The following is a 21,923-nucleotide window of genomic DNA, read 5'->3' as shown; positions in this document are numbered from 1 at the left end:
ATATGGGCATGTCCTGTGCTCATAGGTGTTTTCTTTAAATATTAGCTAAACCTTAAATATTTTAAAAGTCTAACACAGACAGCACAAGTTGTGTTAGGAGGGAGAGGTGAATGAGAGGTGGAGCTAAACTTTGCCTCTATTGCAAACACATTCTAGAAACAAGTTAAACATTTTAGGGATCTGTTTTCAAGCTCCCTATTTATTCTTTTTTAGACAAGCATTGCTAAACTAATTTTATAGGAAAAGAGTAATTTTTTTAACCGCGCTGGCCTAGCACTAAGGCAGATGCAATCAAAGCGCGGGAGCACTCCTGCTGCCACTAACGTGGTTTTCATATCAAGAGAAATCCCCAGCTGTGTGTGTGTATCTTTACTGCAAAGATACGGGGAGGGGAAGCAGCGTGAGGAGGACATGACCACAGTTTCTGAGTCCCAGCTGCCAGGGAAGTGAAGCTATTGTCACCTACAGCAGCCTGTGACCCAAGCTCCCCAGCAGCTATTTCTCTGAGCGTTTCTTCACGGTCGATCTATGTAGAAGAACCGACCGTGAGTCTCCTGCACCCCCGCCCGCCCCTTGGCTGTCAAGCCGCGCTCAGGACGTTCACTCTCCGCCCCAGCAGGGTTGCCCCTGGCTCTCGGAGCGGCCTGTTCTCCTCCCCGCCGGCAGGGGGGGCCCTGCGACAGTTGCAGGCGGCGGTGGCCGCTCTGGTGCGGGTTGCGGGCGGCTCGTCGTTGTCCCGAGCGCGGCCCGGGTCGGGTGGCGCTGAGGAGAGGAGACGCGCGCCGCGGACGGAGTGTCGCTGCCCGCCCGGCTGCAGCCCGCCCGCGCGCCGCCGCCTCCTCCTCGCCATGTCGGTGCCGGTGTCGGGGGCCCTGCGCAGGGAGCTGGCGGAGGCCGTGTCCGGGGCGCGGCTGCTGGTGGTGGGCGCCGGCGGCATCGGCTGCGAGCTGCTCAAGGACCTGGTGCTCACCGGCTTCAACAACATCGACGTGGTGCGGCCCGGGGCTGGAGCGAGCGAGCGAGCGAACGCCGGCCGGGGAGGGGGGAAAGCAGGGCCTGGGCTGGGGAGCGGATCCGGAGCCTGAGGAAGGCGGGCGGCGGGGAGCCGTGCCCGGCCTGGGGGATGAAGCGGGTCGGGGTGCGGGTGGAAGCTCTCGGGGCCGCCGGGGGAGGGCGCCTTGCGTTCCCCTCCCCCCCTGCTCATTGTCTGGGTGTTTTCAAACTGCTACCCGCCAAAGCTGCAGGGACTGGGGAGGGGCTGCACCGCCCGTAGGCTGGGCCCCCTGCGCATGGGCCTCCGGGGCTGGAGGGAGACCAGAGGGTCCGTTGGGGTTGGTGGGAGGCGGTTGGCAGAGCCGGCGCTGGGCGTGCGGGGGAAGCAGTTACCGATTGTTTGAAAAGAAACCCTGGTAGAAAATAAATACAGCTCCGCGCCCGGGAACCGCCGCTGTAAAATCCGGTGTAACGAGGCTGGCGGCTTTACGTACTGGCCGTCCAGAAAACCCTGACACTGGAGTGGGCTCCTCCGCTCTCCAGGAATGCTGCTGTGTCGTTATCTGTGACCATTCACTAGTAACATCTGCACGGGGAGGCATCGCTCGCTCTCTGGCTTCTCCCTGCAGGGGTTGAACCGTCGCGTGGCGAAGTAGAACCCTCACTTCCGAGAGCCACTAGACAAAAACTCGTGCGGGAAATAGCGTATCATGTTTGCCACTTTTCAGCTGCTCCCTTAAAGTCGTAGAAAAAAAAAACTGTTTTAATTTTTGCTTAATGCTTAGTATAGATGTTAATGTCTTGAGCAGACTGCTGTTGTAGTCTGCTGGGTGACACTAAAAGTGAAATATGTGGGTGGTGAAAATTGTATTTTTAGATACTGAGTTGTAAAACTGTCAATCTTGAAAGTCCAATTCTGGTACTTCCTTCAGGCTTTTATTTCCTGATGCTAATCTCTAAACTGGAGTATAAAAGAAGGGACAAATATGGAAGCACTGCAGTGGAAGCAAAAATGAAAAAAGGGACTGCTAGCACTTTCATTTGGGCAGAAAATTAATGTCCGCAAATAAACCTGGTTTGCAGATCTTAATTCGTTTGTCACATAATGCAGTTGTAAAAGGATTTTTAAAAAGGCGAATTATAAATTTAGAGTGCAGTTCTGTTAGGCAGCTTGTCTTATTTCCATCACTGTTTTGACTAGTCTACATTTGGAAATTTTGTGTAGAGATCACAGATTTTAAATTTAGTTCTGAGAAGTTTTGTTCATGTCCAGACTTGCTTAACAAACACATTAGGAACTTTATCTGAAATCACATTTGGACACTTGGCAACTGGTTTCCCGACCATTGGCCATGCTCAACCACAAGTACATTATTCCACAAGCAGCCTCATTGATTTCAGTATGTTCCTAATGGAGATAACATTTATACTGTGCCAATGAACCCAAGCCTAGAAAGGAGGACAAAGATCAGCGTTTTTCTTCATTGTGAGGCATCTTTTGTGTTTTCCTCACCTTGTTGGTGGATTCCTGTTACCCCTTAAAAATAGCAAGTACTTTTGTTCGAAAGATTGCTGTGACTGCTTGGAAAATCAAGGGTTATAAGCCAGGTAAATTTTCCATTGGCATGTTTAGTATTTTGCTTGTTCCCCTGTTTAAGACCCTGTCCATCTATGTTAGTAAGTAGGAGTTGGATCCGGTCCTTCGTTTTGTTTCCTTAACTTTTTTGTTTGTTTGTTTGGACAGCAGTTTTAAAGAATCTACCAAAATTTGACTATGATGGGCTAGGGAGAGGACAAGGAGAATGAGAGCAAAGCTATAATTATTGTGCAAAATAGTTTTGTTGTTTTATAAAGAAATTACTTTTGTCCAATATCAAAAAATGAAAATGTAAAGGTTCTTAGGACAATTTTAACTTGACCGTGTCATTTTGGTCATGTTGCACATCTTGGATATTTTGTGGAATATGTTTTTAGTCTGCCTGATAGCATGAATAGGCATTGAGGTCATAGGGCTTGTCTAACAAAATTTGGTTGTTGAACATGATTTTGAACAATCAAGTTAGGTGACAATGCTGAACATGATTTGTCCTTTATTCTGATTGCTAAGTTATGGTCAGCATTGTCATTTAACTCAGTTTTTTAAAACCATTTTCAGTTTTTCAGATGTGATCAGTTTTTGATATGCAGACGTGTTCAGTGGAACTACTAATTTGTGTTATTTCTGTATTAGACTGCATTGAAGGCTACTCTTTCATGATGTAAACCGAAACATACTAAGCTACGCATTGATCTGGAAAAGAGGAATAGAAGCTACTGCATACTTGAAATGTGACTGAGTTAATATTGGTTTAAGAACTTTCACTTTTGCACTTTCTATTTTTATTTTAACTGCAGCCTTAAATATAATCATAATGGGTTTTTTAATTCAGTTAATAAAGTATATGGGGTAAGAGAACTATATAATATATTCTAGGGGTAGTCAATTATTTTTTGTCAAGGTCCACATTTCTTGCTCAAGGTATAGAGTCAAGCAACACTGCAGTGAAACATCTTTCACAGCTCAGTAGTAATAATAAGTAAATAAAAAGATTTCGCAGTCTGTTTAAAAGCGTCTGGCAGTCTGGATTTGGCCTGCGGTCTGCCTATTGACTCCCCCTCTGTTCATGAGCAGAATTTTTGCTAGTGTTCTTAATATCAACATGGCATTACTAATTTTGCACACCATTGTGAACATATCCTCAAATACAAAAGGATCAGAAATTGGAGCATTCCTACTAACTGGCATGTACTTTTTAATATGTGGTTGGAAGTTGCATGTGTGTATGTTTTTCATTTTTCCCAGGGATTCTTGCTGGATTGTCTAACTCTCATGTCCTTAAATTGTGAAACTTATCTCAGCTATTAACATTACTGAACATGTGCAATCACTGTAACTGTGCAAGAAGATGACTGGTTAGAAGTGCAGCTGATCACCACCTGCAGCTGTGGGTGTGCAGATATAGTAATTGTGCACATTCACAGTTCTGAAAATTTGAGCTTTAAAGTCCGTGTGCAACAGTGAATATAATTGCCCTGGACAGTTAAGTCTAATAATTTTAGCATTTTAAATGTTAAAGCACATTGTTTTTATTAATTACATTTATGATTCAAAAAGCTTGTGTTGTGCTTTTTTACTAAGTCAGGGTGGAGGGGTAGGAGGTGAAATAAAGTCGTTTCTGAAATTCATGGTCTTAAATGTTGACTCAGCCAGCTAGGCCAGTTGTGGTTTTCACGTTTTTATTCATGCACATAACTTGGTAAACTGCAGTGGATCAGAAAATAGTGCTCTCTGAAGATAGAATAGGAAACTACTCTATGTTACAAGCGCTACATTTGGTCTGTTTAGTGTGTAAATGTGAAAGATGCCTCTCATGTACTTATAGATTGACTTGGATACTATTGACGTCAGCAACCTCAACAGGCAGTTTTTGTTTCAAAAGAAACATGTTGGAAGGTCAAAAGCACAGGTAAGGAGAAAATTTTGAAAACTTTATTATATTCATTAGAAAAAAGTTAACACCTTTCGTGTTATGAATGTTATGTTAAAATAGTTATTGTACATAGCAGATCAGTGTTGAAAATGTATGATTCATATATAATAACTTGTAATATTCTTGTCTGCTTTCTAAAATAATTGATGGAATAAGTATTAGTTGATATAGTATTTTTTCATTTAAAAAATTTAAACTCCATAAGACAGTATGAATGCACAGTGTTTGCAGATTTATTGGATCTTGAATGAAGGGTAGAAATATTGGACTACTAATTGTTTGTTCTTTTCCAGGTTGCCAAGGAAAGCGTGTTACAATTTTATCCAGAAGCTAATATTATAGCTTATCATGACAGTATCATGAAGTATGTTTGTCTTAAATTTTATTTAAATATTCTTATTGTTGGGAATTTCATATATGTAAATATCTAGTTATTTAAAACATGCAACGTTTGTTGGTAGCTTGAAGAGATTTTATAAAATTACTAAATATTGAAAAATTAGCTGTAAATGTAAGGCTACAGCAAACTGAGTGACTTGAGTTTGGGCATGAATTTACAAATTTTCTTTTAATGATATTTACTCAAATGTTTGTGTCAATTTCTCCTTTTTTCAGCTGTTGTGGAAGTTTTCTAGAACAGTATTTCTCAAGCTTTTTGATACCCGGAACCACCAAACATTAACATTTCTCCACCTTTTTTCAATGGAATTTATATGCATATTGTGCTTTCTGTTTACAAGTTTTTTCTTAGCTGTTAGAAGGGGCCTTGTGGAATGGGGTAGTGCATTCTCTCCTTGTAGCTGAAAAGATTTTTGTGTGAATCATAATTGTCAATATTGGCAGAAATTTGCACAGTTCTGGAAATACTATTGATGAGTTAATCACTGCTCCAGAACTTAAAAGGAGAATTTTCACCCTGTGATTTTTTTTTTTTTTAAATAAAATTACAAAGGACATTTTTCATCAGACAATAATTTTACAGACTAACCAGTTGTCAGTAATAACAGGAGAGGTAATACATAATGCTGTTCAATAAAAGTAGGTCTTCATTTTTAACTGTCGGTGGTTATGTATTTTGTTTGTGTATATTTTGTGTTTGCGTGTATATTATAGAAAATTTTAGAAATGTTTAGGGTGTGTTAAGAACTTTACTGAGTAGTAATAGTTGTATCTCCCTACCTATAAAGATGAAGTCTAAATTACCATACATCCAACTGTGCAAGGCTCAGTTGGAGAGAAATTAAAACTAAATAAAAAAAACCCTTCCAAAATAACTTATAACTAATAGCATTTTTAAATATAAAAAGGTCATATCTTTAAAGTCAACTGTTTTGGGCTTCTAAGTCCAGTTGGGAAGCTTGGAATAGCTCCTTTTCATAAAGTTCATAAAGGTCCTATTCCTAGCCCTGCAAGGTTGGGAAATATGAAACTTTAAAGTGGGCAGAAGACAGGTGAAGTAGTTAAAGGTGAGTGGTAAACTTAGCATAGTCTGTGCAGTTTATCCCATGGATATCACTTCTGCTTACGTTGTCTGTATGTGTAGAATTTCTGCTGTCCCATAAAAACCAACAGCCATTTAATAAACTGGTTTTAATATTTGTCTTTTCTACAGCCCTGATTATAATGTAGAATTCTTCCGGCAGTTTACATTGGTTATGAATGCTTTGGATAACAGAGGTGAGATTTCCACTTTTTTATGGCTTTCTTTTTGAGATGAAAAAAATGTGACCTGAACATAGAAGGTAGAAGCCAAAAATTACTGCGTTCTGATGTCAGTTTTGACCTTAACGCTCTTTGAAGCCTCTGGTAAGTCACTCAGCCTCTGTTTTTTTTCTCCACTGGCAAAATGAGGCTACAGCTTACCTATTCCACTAGGGCAGCTTTAAGATGTACTTAATGTTTGTACAGTTTGGACAGTGATGTAAATGATAAGTACTAAGAATTAAAAGTGTGTCCCCATGGTTGGAGGTCCCCTTGATACATATACATATCTACATTTTAGTTGGAGGTTTCTGTATTAAACAGCTGTTCATATATTGTGTTAGCTGAAAGATTGGTGTTATGAGAGAGGCAAGTGATATGTATAATGAAATGAGGTAGATGCAGATACATATTATGCAGATTATTATGCATATTATGCTGGTCTCCATCCTTTTAAAAGTCAAACATTCTTTTTTAGTTAATATTCAAATTAATCCTGAATACTTTCTCTTCCAGCTGCGCGTAACCATGTGAACAGGATGTGTCTGGCTGCTGATGTCCCTCTTATAGAGAGTGGAACTGCAGGCTACCTTGGACAAGTAACAGTTATCAAGAAGGTTAGATGGCATAACTTTTTGTTGTTGTAGTTTGATTCATTGGTTCTTTCAGACAGCGTAGCTGGATGTCCTTTATGTTTACCAAGATATTGCTAACATTGTCACTTTTTAATGATGAATACCTCATCAGTAGTCATCACGGTGTGAGTTAAGTAAATAGTTAACTTTTCCTGAATCTGCAGGGAGTGACAGAGTGTTATGAATGTCATCCTAAACCAACTCAGAAGACTTTTCCAGGCTGCACAATTCGCAACACTCCATCAGAACCTATCCACTGCATTGTGTGGGCAAAGTATTTGTTCAAGTAAGTAAACATATTTTAAGAAAATAGCTACCATGCTGCACACTGTCTTCTAATTTCTAAATGTATCACCAGCAACAAAGAATTAAAATAGTCAAATTAAAAATTACTTAACAGCATCCTTTTTTTTTCTCTTTACCAAACTTCTACCACTTTTGAGTAAAGCACTGAATACCTTTTGATAGCTTGTCCAATCTGTTTCACCTAATGATAAAACTAACTCTAAAAACAGACTAATATTCTAGAATCAGAGAGAGAATCTGGCAAAATAGTTTCTTAGGCAGATTGATATGGGTAGATTGAAGGTGTGTGTTTGCTTATTCTTTTAGTATAAATCGTGTTTTGTATGAAGCCAAGGCATATTTGCTATTTTATTTACTTCATTGATTGAAGAAATTTGCTGCCTTTTTAGACGCACCAGCTTGCTTCAGTATAAATAAAAGGGATAGACACAATACTGTTTGAGTTATATAAATGAGGAGGTAATTTAAGAGAAACTTGGCTTCACAGCTCATTTGTTTCCAGTTAGGAAACAATGATGCCATTTAGCGCTATGTTGTCTTGCTGAAAAGAATATCATTTAACATTAGATGTCACCTGCAAGATCTCAGTTTGTCCTTAGGACTAAATTTCCGAGCTGGAGATTTATTATTAATGTTTTCGTTTCGTGTTGATTGGTTGATCACAGTAAAGATCATAAGCTTTGAGGAAAATGTAATAAAGGCAGTACCTTTTCAACAGATGTTTGAAAGGTAACAAATACTAACTCCCTATGTGCCTTAGTTTGTTTTCAAGTGTAAATTGTGCATTACATGATAGATGAGTCTAATTTCCTGTTGAGACAGAACAGAGAGATAGACGTAGTTTTGATAGGTTCTTGCCCTTTGTTTTTAATATAAGTACCCAATCGTAGGTCTTGGTGTTCCTTCAAGAGGTTAGGTCACACAGACTTAAAATAAAATTGTCACGAGATGAACTTTTTTATTCTGGAATTTTTCTGTTCATGGGAAAGATAAACAACTTTGCTGCATGGTGGGACTAGTTAATGTCTCAACCCTTGTCTGTAAGAACTTTCCATTTGGAATTCCATTCTTCACTTTATTCCAGCTCTGTAGAAGTGCCAGACTATGGGCATTTTTTTCTTGCCCTATAACTGTGTGTGACTTTACCCAGGGTACAGTATAACCTGTTGAACAGCTGTTTCCCCTAAATTTTCCAGCCTGTGGTGCGTTTACCCTGCTTCACTGTGAGAGCAACCACTCCAGCCCACACACAGCCTCCAGCATGTAAATTACTCCCAGCTATATATTGTGTGAGTGCTGTAGCCAGCCATCCTTGAATTACACTGCAGAGCAACACCAACAAATTCCCAGGCCCAGACTTTCTCCCAGACATGTGCATCTTGTACTACCCAGCCCCCTTCTGGACAGCACAAGCTCACATAAAGTCCATCATTTCATTAACAGAAAATGATGTGCAAAAATCTTGTTATCCCAAATAAAGTTTCCCAAACACTTAAATCCAAACACACTGGTTTAGATAAAACAATAAAACAAGTTTATTAATTACAGAAAGAAAAATTCTAAGTGATTACACGTAACGAGGCATAAAAGTCAGAACTGGTTACAAATAAAAAAAAGATAAAAATGCAACTAATACCTAACTTAATGAGCTAAGAGAATTCAAAACAAAAGGTCTCTTTTTACATGTTCTAGCAGTCTTACTGGCTGAATACCTTTCAGATAGGATTCTCCCTTCCATCCAAAGCTGTTTCTTTGTTCCTCAGTTGTTCTGGTTGCTGTGGGTAGAGAGAAAGGGAGGAACGACTTGGGGACATCTGTTCCTCATTCTTATTCTTTTCCTCTTCTTTGAGAATCATCCCCAGCTGGGGTTCTGGAGACAAAGTCTGTGGGGATGGGAACCTCCAGCTGTTTCTTTGCCAACCTGTAAATTTCTCTCTCACCCTTTTTCTTGCCAAAGAATGGCCACTTAACCATGATTTTGTTGACTCCTGGCTCAGGCATCAGTTTGCCTTTTGTCTCTGAGGAACTGGTTTGTGGCTGCTTGCCCAGATTTGGAATATGCCTTAGTGATATCTTACAGTGGAATCTTATAACGTTACATACAGTGTTGCCACACATGTATTTTACCAGGACAATAATGATCAGCAAATTATGAGTTTGCAAATAATACCTCACAAGACATACTTTGTACAAAATTTATCATTGTCTTGAAAAAGGAATGAACTGGGGTACAGACTGGCACACTGTGTATAGGTGATTTTCTAAGATTAGTCTGTTCTTTTATCAAAGTATGCTCTCCTCTCTTAATATTTTCTGTATTATTCTTGGGGGTCCAAATAAATCTGGTATATACATCACACTTCCATGGATAGAAGCTCTGAGAATTCATCCTGGGGGGAATTCTCACAATATAAAAACTAGACTGTGCCAAATGGAATTCTCATAACAAAACCCCAGAATCCTACTTTTAACAAAGATGTGATAATCAGGTAGAATAGATTGGGATAAGTAAAGTATCTATCACTCATTTTTTATGGCCGGCTTTAAAAACAGGTATAAATAAGGAACTATTTACTTAACAATTATCTTTTAACACTAATCCGGTGTGTTGTTTTTTAAATACATAGTCAGTTATTTGGTGAAGAAGATGCTGATCAGGAAGTATCCCCTGACAGAGCTGATCCTGAAGCTGCCTGTGAGTGACATAAATCAGTAACTTAATTGTATATTGCTTGTGTTACTCAAAATGTCCTATTAATCTTATTATTTTACAGCTAGTTGTATAATATTCAGTTAATACTAGTCTGTTAAGAGAAGTGAGAACTGTCTACTTTCCCTTCTTTTGGATTCTGTAATAGGCCAACAGATTGCAGAGGGAAAATACCTCTGAATACTTCAAATACAGGTGAATGTTCAGTTCTATTCCCTGGATACCTTTAGTTTATCCATGATGAAAAATATGTTGGGTCACAATGGGTTTTTTAATTAAAAAACATAATCAACCTTTTCTTTTCTAGGGGAGCCAACAGAAGCAGAAGCTAGAGCAAGAGCATCTAATGAATATGGTGATATTAAACGTGTTTCGACAAAGGAATGGGCTAAATCAACTGGATATGATCCAGTTAAACTTTTCACTAAGGTATCAGTTTTGCTCTTGATAAGTATTTTTGTTTGAAGTGTGCACATTACTGTAAACTTAAGCCAAATTTTTCAGCTTTGATGTTTAAAGTAACCTAAAATCAAATCTGATTATTTAAGAAAAATAATAATAATAACGACAGGATAATGATAGTAGTTCTTGGTATAGTATCATGGTCCTACAATGTATACTCTTCCCTGTGCTCCAGCGGAGGTACACTTACCAGCTGCCTCTGTTGCATCAGAGTAATGAATAAATGGTAGTTAAATTTACATCTTTTAGTTACTTTTAAGGAGGAAAAATTGAAAAAATATTTTGGGGCTCTGTGGGAGCTCCTCCGATATAAACAGAAGCCAGTCTAAGTATGGGAAGGCTCCCCTTCGTGCTTTGGGTGAACTAGTCCCAGGAGCAGGGAAGTGGGTGCTATTTCAGAGTCCCTCTCCAGAGAGTTGCCCCTAATGGACAGAGGGTAGAAACAGGCACAGTAAGGACTGTGATATTAAGCAGTACAAGCGGTTACCAGGGACCTTAGAATTAGACAACCATTTAAGTTGACATATAGGTAAAAATGCCCTTCAGCATATGCACATGCTTGCAATGACTACTTCAGTGTGTGTGTGTGTGTGTGTGTGTGTGTGTGTGTGTGTGTGTGTGTGTGTGTGAGAGCGAGAGCGCGCACTATTGCCTTGATACTTCATGGATGGTGTAAAATATTTTGGGTGTTGTACACTGCTTATTTCTGCTTTACATAAAATAGTTAATGTTTTAGAAGGCAGGGATTGAGAGTAACTTTGTAATATCTGTTTCTGCTAAGTGCCTTCTTGAGGTAAGGGGAATTGTTATATAATTTTAGTCACTTTCTGGCTGAAAGTACTCTCCAGTAGAGAAACACAAACTCATTCAAATCCAGTACTAATTTTTAATCTTAAAGTAGATTTAAAAATGAAGTTGACAAAGGCATATATCTTTACCTTCCTTTTCATTTTTCATATTATTTTCTAGCTTTTCAAAGATGATATCAGATACTTGTTGACAATGGATAAACTGTGGAAAAAAAGGAAACCTCCAGTGCCATTAGACTGGACCGAAGTACAGAATCAAGGTAATCTTTTTTTCCTTTTTGTTTTCTTTTTGGATTTTTGGTCTGTTCTTGTATGGTACATTTGGTTTAAGAATTCAATCATGTAAAACTGTATGCTTTTCACATACCAATGTACTGTTTAAAAATATTTATTTTGACATCATTTGATTCTTTGAAGATTGCAGTTTCTATGGAGAATGAAAATGCCTTTCTAAATTTGACTTGCACTTGTTATTTTGTTATTATAAGTACACAATCCTGTAAGTCTCATAAGCACTTGTTATTTTGTTATTATAAGTACACAATCCTGTAAGTCTCATTTTTAAAAACTATGTGAACAGGTGAAGCCTGAGAATATACTGATATCCTGAGCTGTAATAATCAAGAGTTTAAATTATTCTTCATTCTTGATGATAACATACTGAGATTGTCTTTGGACTGCCTTCTGTGTTTGTATTAGTTACAGCAATTTTGAGTTTTCAGCAGTCTTATGATATAAATGTACTGCAATTTAGCTTTTGAAGATGAGGAAGTAAGTGCAGGTTTGTTATAAAATATTTCAGCCACTGTAGTTTGTGGATTATAATTGAATGTTTTCTAAATGGAGTACAATTTTACTAAAATTGGCATATCTAACATCTTTAAGAAGACTTCTATGAAATTCCTAAATATTTGTAATCTTAACTGTATTTTCTTTCCTTTGAAGAGAAAAACACATCTGATCAGCAGAATGACTCGTCCTTAGGCCTGAAAGACCAACAGGTTCTGGATGTCAAGAGCTATGCACATCTGTTTTCAAAGAGTGTTGAAACGCTGAGAGTTCACCTAGCTGAAAAAGGTGATGGAGCTGAGCTTATATGGGATAAGGTTAGTTCAGTAGATGGATAGGAACTGGTCATATGCTAAGTAAATGTGCTAATCAATTATTAAAGACTTGTTTGATTCTGGAGTAGCACTTCGAGGAACAAAAAATAAGTCTGGCTACTCATGTGAATGTTAATTTGTACTTAGCCTTTAATAGATATGTACGATAATGGTTAAGATAGTCTATTGTTAATCACACATTCAGCAGAAGGATCAAGTACTTGGAAGTAAAATAATTACTTTTAAAAGTTGGCATCTCCGCTAGAGCAATGTGGGGCAGTTTTGCCACGTCTCATTGTGGCTTTTAAAATAATTTTACTTTATTAGTCAGAAGAGAGATAAGATAATACCTTTTATTGGACCAACTTCTGTTGATGAAAGGGACAAGCTTTCAAGCTTCTATCATGCTTATTCCTTCCACCAACAGAAGTTGGTTCAATAAAAGATATTATCTCACCCACCTTACCTCTCTCATATCTTGGGACTAACACGGTTACAACGGTACTGCAAACAACAATAGAATATTTTGAATTTATTAGTCATATACATTAAATTCCTGTCCAATATATACAGAGGTGGGGATGAAATTAATTATTGTGTAAAGCTAGTGCAAAACTGTAACCATACGCCTGTGATATATTATGAAACTTTGTTAAAGAAAAGTGAGGAACAGAAGAGTTCATCTGGCCATTATCTGAACATCAGAAATAATGTGATCTTGTCTGTGAGCTGTGGTTATTTGAGTTGAAATGAACAGCAGAGAATTTCTCTTTAAAATGACCTCGCCACACATTAAGCAGTGTGGGCCATTGTTTGGCTTATCGGAAAAGGCCAGAGAGTGACTTGCTGTGGCAGTTTCATGCATGGTCTGTGTGGGAATGCAAATCCATCCTCCCCTGGTGACCAGCAGAAAGGGGGGGACTATTTATCTCCATGATACTGCAGGAAAAGCCCTCTTTTATCTGGACCAAGTAGAGCAGCACCCACCCAGAGAGGTAGTTATATACTAAGTTTTGTTATGATTGCTGTGAGCATTACATTAGTCACTCCTTCCTTTGGGAGCTGGGAAGAAATTTTCCCTTACTGCAAGATTGGCCCAGGCAAGGTGGATTTTTTTTCCTTCCCCACAGCAGGTTGGGGGTTTAGTTGGGGCAAAAAAAAGTTAGCGGGGGTTAGGCTATGATGTTACAGCTCATTATGTAAGGTTGGAGAGATTGTCCCATGCAAGTACTCCATAGGGAAGGAATGTAGTGATCAAATAAAATGGACTAGTCAGGGACTTAAAGGAGGTACTCATTAAAGGAATGAAAACGGGGGCAGAGGTTCAGGATTCTTGTAACTGGTACAGCAGGGAATCAATCCACAGCTCTTTTATAGCCCCTCCCCCAACCATCATTGGCAGGGAGGGGGGCAAAGTCCTATCAATGGGTTGGCTGGGGGTCAAGTTGGGTAAAGTGGGAGGGTGGACAGCAGCCCTGCACCCAGGTACTTGATTATGGAATTACCTATACTGTACAATTTTATCTGCCAGGTACTCAGACATTTAGGAATAAAGTAGCAGTGTAAGTAAACCACATCCAGTGTCTCCTGTTCTTTTTCTGGCATAGCTGGACAATGGTCTTTCTGCTGTAGAATTGTATAGTAAAAGATCTGGCTTGTTGTACTACCATTTCTGAAAAAAATATGGTTGGAACAAAGTATAAAATAAGAAGGGCAAAGAGCTGCTAACAGAAAACATATTAAACTATAATTTCAAATTGAATTATCGGTGTATCCAATGATGTCAATATAATATAAAGAGACAAGATGGGTAAAGTAATATCTAATAAAACATACTACCTCACCCACCTTGTCTCTCTAATGTCTTGGGACCAACACAGATACAAGTACACTGCATACAATAAAAGATAAACACAAGCTTTTTTTAAAAAAAAGTTAAGATGCCATATTAGTAATAGATGATATAAAGTCTTAATTGGAAATACACTTTTTTTTAAAATTTGCACTAAAGTGCTAATCCTGCATACTGCTATGCATCAATAGACCTTTGTCCCTGTGTAGAGCAGCTTGCAGTATCAGGATCTTCACTTAACTGACAAGCCATAAGTTCAAAACTGTTTTTCTTCATAGTTGAAAATATCAGCACCAAATACAGAAAAATGCTTTATGCTCTGTTTTAGAGACTTACCATACTGGCAGTTGTTTGATAAAAGTAGAATGCTGAACTCCACAGCTTGGCTGTGAAGTGAAGGAGAAAAATACCTTTATTTTTATTAGATGCCAGTGTGATAGAGGAATGATCACAGGTTTGAGAGTTAGGAGGTCCTGTTGCTGACCACCTGCCCTTTCTCAGTTCCCCTATCTGTTATGGGGGATAAAATATTTACCTACTTTCAGGGATGCTGTAAGGATTAGTGTCTAGAAGTTGCTTTGAACATACAAAGCATTATTTAAATACGTTTACAAAATGAAAATAGTATTTGTAATATTTGTTTAAAGTAACACACTGTCTAAAAGTTGAAACAATAGTATCTGAAAGAAGAAATGCATCAATTTGAATTAGAGAATTGTAAAAGATCTCTCAAATTGTCTGTATTTATGGCAATAGACTTGCAAACATTTCTTCCAATTTAAAATCTGTTCTAAAATGTTTTGTTAAACTTGTTGGCAGGATGATGCATCTGCAATGGATTTTGTTACTTCTGCTGCAAACCTCAGGATGCACATTTTCAGTATGAATATGAAGAGCAGATTTGATATCAAGTGTAAGAATAAAATTCATAATTACTTCACTAAATGAAGTATTTTTCTCTACCACTCTTTGAAAGGTTCATGTACTGGAAAAAATACATAATTTTGCTTCTTTTTTCCTCCCTCCCCCTGCAGCAATGGCAGGAAATATTATCCCTGCTATAGCTACGACTAATGCAGTGATAGCTGGTCTGATAGTGCTGGAGGGTTTGAAGATTTTATCAGGAAAAATAGACCAATGTAGAACGGTAAGTGAGATAAAGTTTTTGCTTTTGTTTTGAGGTTATTCATTATATATTTCCCCTTCATTTTTTGTCCTCCTCTTCTTCAGATTTTTCTGAACAAACAACCAAACCCAAGAAAGAAGCTACTTGTTCCTTGTGCTTTGGATCGTCCAAATCCCAATTGTTATGTGTGTGCAAATAAACCAGAAGTGACAGTGAAACTTAATGTACACAAGGTTACTGTGTTGACGTTACAGGATAAGGTAATAAAGACTTTGAAACCTTAAATATTAACTATAATTTTTCACTTAGACTTTTCATTTTTTCTATTTAAATATTTATATCTGAGGTTAAGTACACCTATTTTATGATAAAATTTTGTTGATATTTTAACCCTTTTTATTAAGGTATGTCGAGGTTAGCAATTACGATTCTAAGAGAAGAATGTGGGACACAAACTCTGATTAGATATACTTTTTAATTTGCACTCTAAAATCTGAAAGGGAAGTCTAAAGACAAATGTCAGTTTCAGAGATTAATTTTGTTAAGAAATAGACATTGAAATAAAATTCCTTATCTATATTGCCTGTAACACCTCTGATTTTAAAAATTTACTTTTGTAAAATCTGTGTCCACTTTTCAAAGTACAGTTAGCCTGTTTACCTTTTTCTCTTTACTTTGAAATTTTCTCAGCAAGGACAGTAAAACTAGATTAGTCTGTTCATTTCTAGTTTATTCTTAGTAGTAGTAGTATTACTGTTGTGCCTAGGAACCCCAGTCATGGACCAGGACTCAGTTGTGCTAGGTGCTGTATGACTATAGAACATAGATGATCCCGGCCCCAAAGGGCTTCTTGTGCAATACTGTCGCTATAGAGGAATGTTTACAAAATTAAAACTTACAGTGACTTTAAACAAAAAAAAAAACAAAAATCAAGCTATATTTAGGTTTTCATAAAAAAACTTTAAAAACCACGCCTACATTTTAAGTGTTTGGTGTCTTAAAAGTTGATTAAGAATTGATTTGCTATTTCATAGTTTTAAAAATAATCCTTTGAAAAAACTCTCTATATTCAATATACTGTAGTTTTTCTTTAAAATGCTCTTAAAATATTTTTAAAATTAAGTTTTTATATTAAAGTAATAAAATCTATTATAATATGGTAGCTATTTTTAGCATCCTATCCTTTGTTGAGTATCTTAAAAATAGTACTAAAAAATCCCTATCTGAATGCCTAAAAGGGAGGCCCCAGTTACATACTGTAAACATTTTTATATTGACTGGTCTTGTGGTTTAGTCGTGGTTGGGGAATTTATTTTGATCCAATGAGTAAAAATATATTTTTAAAACTTTACATGTAAATGCTTCACAGGACATGAGAAAGAAGAAGAAGATCATCCTAGTTGTAGGAAAAAATTCCAGTTTTCCTGGTTTTGGTCTTAAAATAAGGTGTTCTATATTTGTCATTTTTATCCTTTCAGATAGTGAAAGAAAAATTTGCTATGGTAGCACCAGATGTACAGATAGATGATGGAAAAGGGACTATTCTCATCTCTTCAGAGGAGGGAGAAACAGAAGGTATGTACATACTATCTTTCTGAGTGCCACATACCTGGAAACTAGTGTGAAGAAACTAAAATGCATATTATAGTAGTATAGCAAGAGAACACTTCGGCTGAGATCCTGCAAACATTTAAATTTATGCATGTACACAGTCTGATAGAAGTTGACTGGACTATGCATGTAAGTGTTTGCAGTGTTTGGACTTTGTCGTGGTCTGCAACTGGTAGCTTTGCTTGCATAGTGCAGACACATTGTGCAAGCTTTCTCACATAAAGCATTTAAATGCTGATTGTAAGAATTCCTGCTATTAGAATAGGTAGTATCATCTGAGAGAATAGACAGGTTACCTTCTCCTATGTGTGTCCACTTGTCTTGGGCTTGATTGCAAGTTCTTTAGGGAAGGACTGTTGTTTATGTGCTTGTACAGTGCCTAGCACAATTGGGTCCTGATCTATGAATGCATCTCCTAATCACTACAGCAAAACAAATAATGCCACATGTCTGGGAACTACTGTTAACCTCACCTGCAAATTAATTAAGTGAGGGTGCATAGATTTCAGTGGAAGAACAGTAATAGTTTGTTTGAAACTGTTGAGTTCAGATGGCCTAGTATAGTGGTGTTTGAACCTCTTTGTTAGTAATCCTGTGTATCAAACAAACCTCCCCAGAAAGTTATGTACAAATGTATTAAAAAAAATATTAAGGGTTAGTTGAATGCAGAGGGACCAGGAAACTAAATTGAAATGTTTCTCTGCTCCTTTATTCTTCTGTTCTGCCAAGGTATCGGAAAGGTCATAGGATTATAATGCTTAGGTATAAATTGAATATGAATGAATGAGTGAAAATGAATGAGAAGACTGTGAATCTTCTGATTTTTATGCTTTAAACTCTACCTATAAAACTTTAATGCAGATTTCTGCCTTTTTGAAGTAATTTATAATATAGTTAACATTTTATTTAAAGTAAATCAAATGTACTTTAACAGTCTCATTTTCTTATAGTGAATTACTCATTTTAAAAAGCAAACTCCTATTCATTTAAGTACAAGGGATAGTTATGAATTCTAGTACTTAACATAATCTTTGTAAAAATAAATCCTGTAAAATATTTCACTGTTTTCCTAGCAAATAACCACAGGAAGCTATCAGAATTTGGAATTCGAAATGGCACTCGGCTACAAGCAGATGATTTCCTGCAGGACTATACGCTTTTAATCAATGTGCTTCATAGGTAAGGATTTTGGAACATTTGTTTATAGAATAGTTCTAAGGGGAATTTTAAACACAAGTTTTAAACATTAAGTGACTAAAAACAGATGAAGACTTTGCTAGGGAAAATTTGTCTTACGGTTGGATTGAAATAATTGACAATTTTACTGCAAGAGTAGGTACTTGGAGAGATCTTAGTTTAATTAAACAATTTTATGATATACAAAGCAAGAATTGAAGGTATGCTCAAAATACGTACAAATGGTCTCAAAGGAGAAAAAGAGTGTAGCTTTCTGGACCATCGTATCAAAAACTGCTAAATGGAAGATTGATGACTTCTTGGCTACCTGTGATCAGAATAAGGGGTTGAAAGTTTGGTGCTCAAAACCAGTAGTCAGTTGAAAATCTTGGCCTGTGTTTTTAACTGTATAGAATGCTCTTAGAACTAAGGTAAACACAATTGTGTGGTGGGGAACTGGAGTGAATTATTTACATTCTTATAAAATAGTTTGAGACACTGCATTTCTGATGGACACAAAAAATAGGCATTTAAATTGAAGGAAACTAGAGGAAAAAAGTTAAAATGACTATTTCCTTCAGCGTTGTTCTTATTTGAAGAGTCATTTGCAGGAAGGCCATTGAAGCAAGGTGTGTATATGAATACAAAAAGCATGTCAGTCAGGAGGGAGCTTGAATAGATTTTCCGTTTATTATCATTGTGTGATAATTACACATTGCTGCCTTAGTAGTGGAGTCAAATATATGGTTTTCTTTGTGAAAACACATCCACATTGGTCTTTATGTTTAATTAAAAGCTTGTGGGTTTTTCTACAGTGAAGATCTAGAAAAAGATGTAGAATTTGAAGTTGTTGGAGATACTCCTGAAAAAGTTGGCCCCAAACCATCAGAACCAACTTCTAAGAACATTACCAATGGAAGTGATGATGGAGCACAGCCATCAACTTCAACAGGTAAAGAATAGTTATGCAATTGAATAAAATAGCTCCTTTTTACTAGAAACCTACCTGGTTAATTGTGCAGTACAATTAAACAAAACCTTTAAGACTGTCATTAAACATGTTAAGATTTTATCTTAAACTTTTAAAAATCTAAACTACTTGAATAATTTATATGCATGATGTAGTTTGACAAGGATTTTACAGGCAAAGAGCAGTTAAAGCACTAGTGTCATTTGCAATGATTGTGTAAAATAGACTCGTCCTACTGTGTGTTGTGAATAAATAAAATTATTTTTATGAACCCACACAAAACAAATACTTCCTCTGTTGTAGCTTTTGAATCGGTTGATGCTGGTGGTAGTATGCCCCCCCCCCCTCCCAAAAAGATTATATATATATATATAACACAATAATATCTAGCTCTTAAATTTTATAGTGCTTTTCATCAGCAGATCTCAAAGCACTTGCATTATCCCTATTTTACAGTGGAAATTGAGGCACAGGGAGGGATATGATTTGTCCAACGTCTCAAGCAGTGCCAAGGCTGGCTATAAAACCCAGGTCTCCCGAGTCCCAATCCAGTGTTCTGGGCACTAGGTCACATTGCCTCCTTTTTTCCCCACTCTAAGCAAAGCGTGGGTAAAATAGTATTTGCTAACCAGAAAAATACTCATACCTTCTCCTGCAGTTTTAGAATGTCTGTCTATGAAGGTATCTAAATAGTTTAAGAAATATCTCAAATAGAAATGGGACTCTACAATTTGAGTTAAGATATTTAAACTTCCTACTACGTACTCAAGGGTGGCATAGAAGCATAGACTATATGAAACTGAAAGCCTGTTACATGCAGAAATTACTATATATGTATTCTGTTTTATAGTTTTTTGGGAAGTTCATATGACTTCTTCGTGGTTCTACTTAAAATATATGTGCAAAACAATTCACATGCTGCTTAATTTATCACTTTTCTAAATTGAGAATAAGCATTAGAGCATTGTCAGAATTATTTCAAATGTAGAGGCAGTTTTTATAAATACTTTGAAAAAAGTTTCTACAGTTTACTCATATAGAAAACAGGGTTTTTAAAATGTGTGTAAATGTACTTTTTAAATGTATCCTGTTCTCTTTACATCTTCCATTGTCATCTTTTAACTCTTTGTTAAAAGTTTCCCATCTGTTCTTTTTCTCTATTCCTGGTTCTTTTTCACTTTTATTGAATATGATTTCTAGTAGAAGTTTTAGTGCATTCACTAGGATTAAAAGCTGAAGATGGACTGGGACTCAAATGTGTAATTATTCTTGACTTAAAACACCTGTACAGAGGGCCTGCGTGCATTTCCTACTGATTCTGTATGTGCGCAAAGATCTTGTCAAATAACCCTTATCCCATCCAAAAAGTTTTAGGCATTCGGGAGTAGGAATGACTTATCAAATCAATCAGTGCATTTTTGGCATTGAAAGTGTTTTTCTGTTTTTGTTTTGCTAACTGAAAGTCAGTTTTTAGAGTACACCAATTGGATTTTTTTTTTAGCTCCAGATCCAGATGATGTATTGATCGTTGACTCTGATGACGAAGGTCCTTCGAGCAATACTGATGATGATATGGAAAATAAAAACCGCAAGAGAAAACTAGAAGATAGAGAGCATGTCAATACAAAGAGAATGCGTACAGACCAGACAGAAGAGCAAGATGACATAATAGCACTAGACTGAGTGCAAATGCCCAGCAATAGAACCATCTAGATAATGTAATACAATAAGATGTTACTTTGGGGTGTGTTAAATGTCCAGAACTAGACTATTTTTATGGCCTTTGTTCCCAGGGAGAATCACACCAATGGCTTACAGAATTTGTGTCCATTCCTCTTGATGGTAAAGCACTCATTTCAATAGAATCTTAGCGTTTTCCAATATGCTATATTAAATGTAGTAGACACTTAGTTTATAAATACTTAAACATAAGTATTTCTTAAACAGTCATGAAAACAAAGCATGTTATTTTTATGTAAATACTTTTAGATATAATTCATTGGACAAAAAACTACTCTTGTTTAGTAAAGGGTCATCATCATTTGATACCCAGATTTATAAATATTAGATTTTTATTTTTGGCTAGACAAAAAATATTTTTAGTCTAGCTCTAACCATTTTTCACACCCTCAACTAATTTGAGATAGCAGATTCTTTAAAAACAAAAAATATGAAGTGCTATGTTTAAATTCTGATCTTAAACATCAACTGGCACTGTGTACATTACTGTAAAACAATGTTAATTTTCTCGAGTTTTTCAGCACGTACTGCCTGATATGTCAATGTAAGAAGCAAATTTTGTGTATTGTTACAGTTTCAGGTTATTTATATTTGATGTTTTGTAAAACTCAAATACTACTACTATACTGTACATCTCATGGACCAAATAAATGACATCTGAAATACTTGCTATATCTGTTTGCACAGTCCAAATTTATGCTGAATTTTGGCATATTTTACAATGTATACAGTCTTCAGAAATACTGTACTATTTTCATTTTAAAAACATAATCTCATAGTACGGAACTTAAAACTTAGTTTGTTTGAGGTGGAAGGGGAATTTTTTTAATAAAACTTTTATGTCAATATTTTTTCCTGGACAGTCAATTATTGGCCTATTCAGTGAGAGCATTTAAACCATCTTTTTCCATGTTGTTATCTCCAGTGGATATTGCCACTTCATGGCTTTGGAAAAGGCTGGCACTGGTCTTCATGTGGTTCATTAGATTACACTAAAACTACGGTTACCATGGATTTCTAGCTAACAAGAAGTTCTGTAGTTCAGTTTGGTATTTGAAAAACTACGATGTGGTAAAGGTGTAAGTTTTGGAACAATATTTTGAAAATAATACATTTTTGTTTGCTGCAGTAGTTCCCAAAGTTTGTAATATGTCATATTTCAACTCAAGGTAAAGATTGTTCACCAACTCGCGTAGGAT

General features: G+C 36.8%; 1 protein-coding gene across 1 annotated transcript; it reads left to right on the top strand.

The window, feature by feature from the left end:
• The first annotated feature begins 246 nt into the window (after positions 1–246).
• On the top strand, positions 247–21,566 carry UBA2 (ubiquitin like modifier activating enzyme 2). Its single transcript, XM_067540078.1, has 17 exons — positions 247–992; positions 4,416–4,499; positions 4,817–4,887; positions 6,136–6,200; positions 6,741–6,841; positions 7,024–7,145; positions 9,793–9,860; positions 10,183–10,304; positions 11,307–11,406; positions 12,092–12,252; positions 14,921–15,014; positions 15,136–15,248; positions 15,332–15,487; positions 16,706–16,802; positions 17,912–18,017; positions 18,830–18,966; positions 20,486–21,566. The coding sequence occupies exons 1-17, from the start codon at positions 849–851 to the stop codon at positions 20,665–20,667; spliced, it is 1,923 nt and encodes a 640-aa protein (XP_067396179.1). The 5' UTR covers positions 247–848; the 3' UTR covers positions 20,668–21,566.
• Positions 21,567–21,923: the final 357 nt, after the last annotated feature.

Source organism: Emydura macquarii, unplaced genomic scaffold (genome assembly GCF_026122565.2).
Source record: "Emydura macquarii macquarii isolate MOO-44397 ecotype Brisbane River unplaced genomic scaffold, CSIRO-AGI_Emac_v2 contig_561, whole genome shotgun sequence".
Taxonomy (NCBI): Eukaryota; Metazoa; Chordata; order Testudines; family Chelidae; genus Emydura; species Emydura macquarii.
Note: the sequence above shows the minus strand (reverse complement) of the source record. Positions and strands in the feature narration are given on the sequence as shown.

What these genes read in the sequence shown, in the direction of transcription:
- UBA2 (XM_067540078.1), top strand. Translation starts at nt 849, where the DNA reads ATGTCGGTGCCGGTGTCGGGGGCCCTGCGCAGGGAGCTGGCGGAGGCC. An exon ending in GCTTCAACAACATCGACGTG is followed by an intron (nt 993 to 4,415) that starts GTGCGGCCCGGG and finishes ATGTACTTATAG; the next exon opens with ATTGACTTGGATACTATTGA. An exon ending in TATCATGACAGTATCATGAA is followed by an intron (nt 4,888 to 6,135) that starts GTATGTTTGTCT and finishes TCTTTTCTACAG; the next exon opens with CCCTGATTATAATGTAGAAT.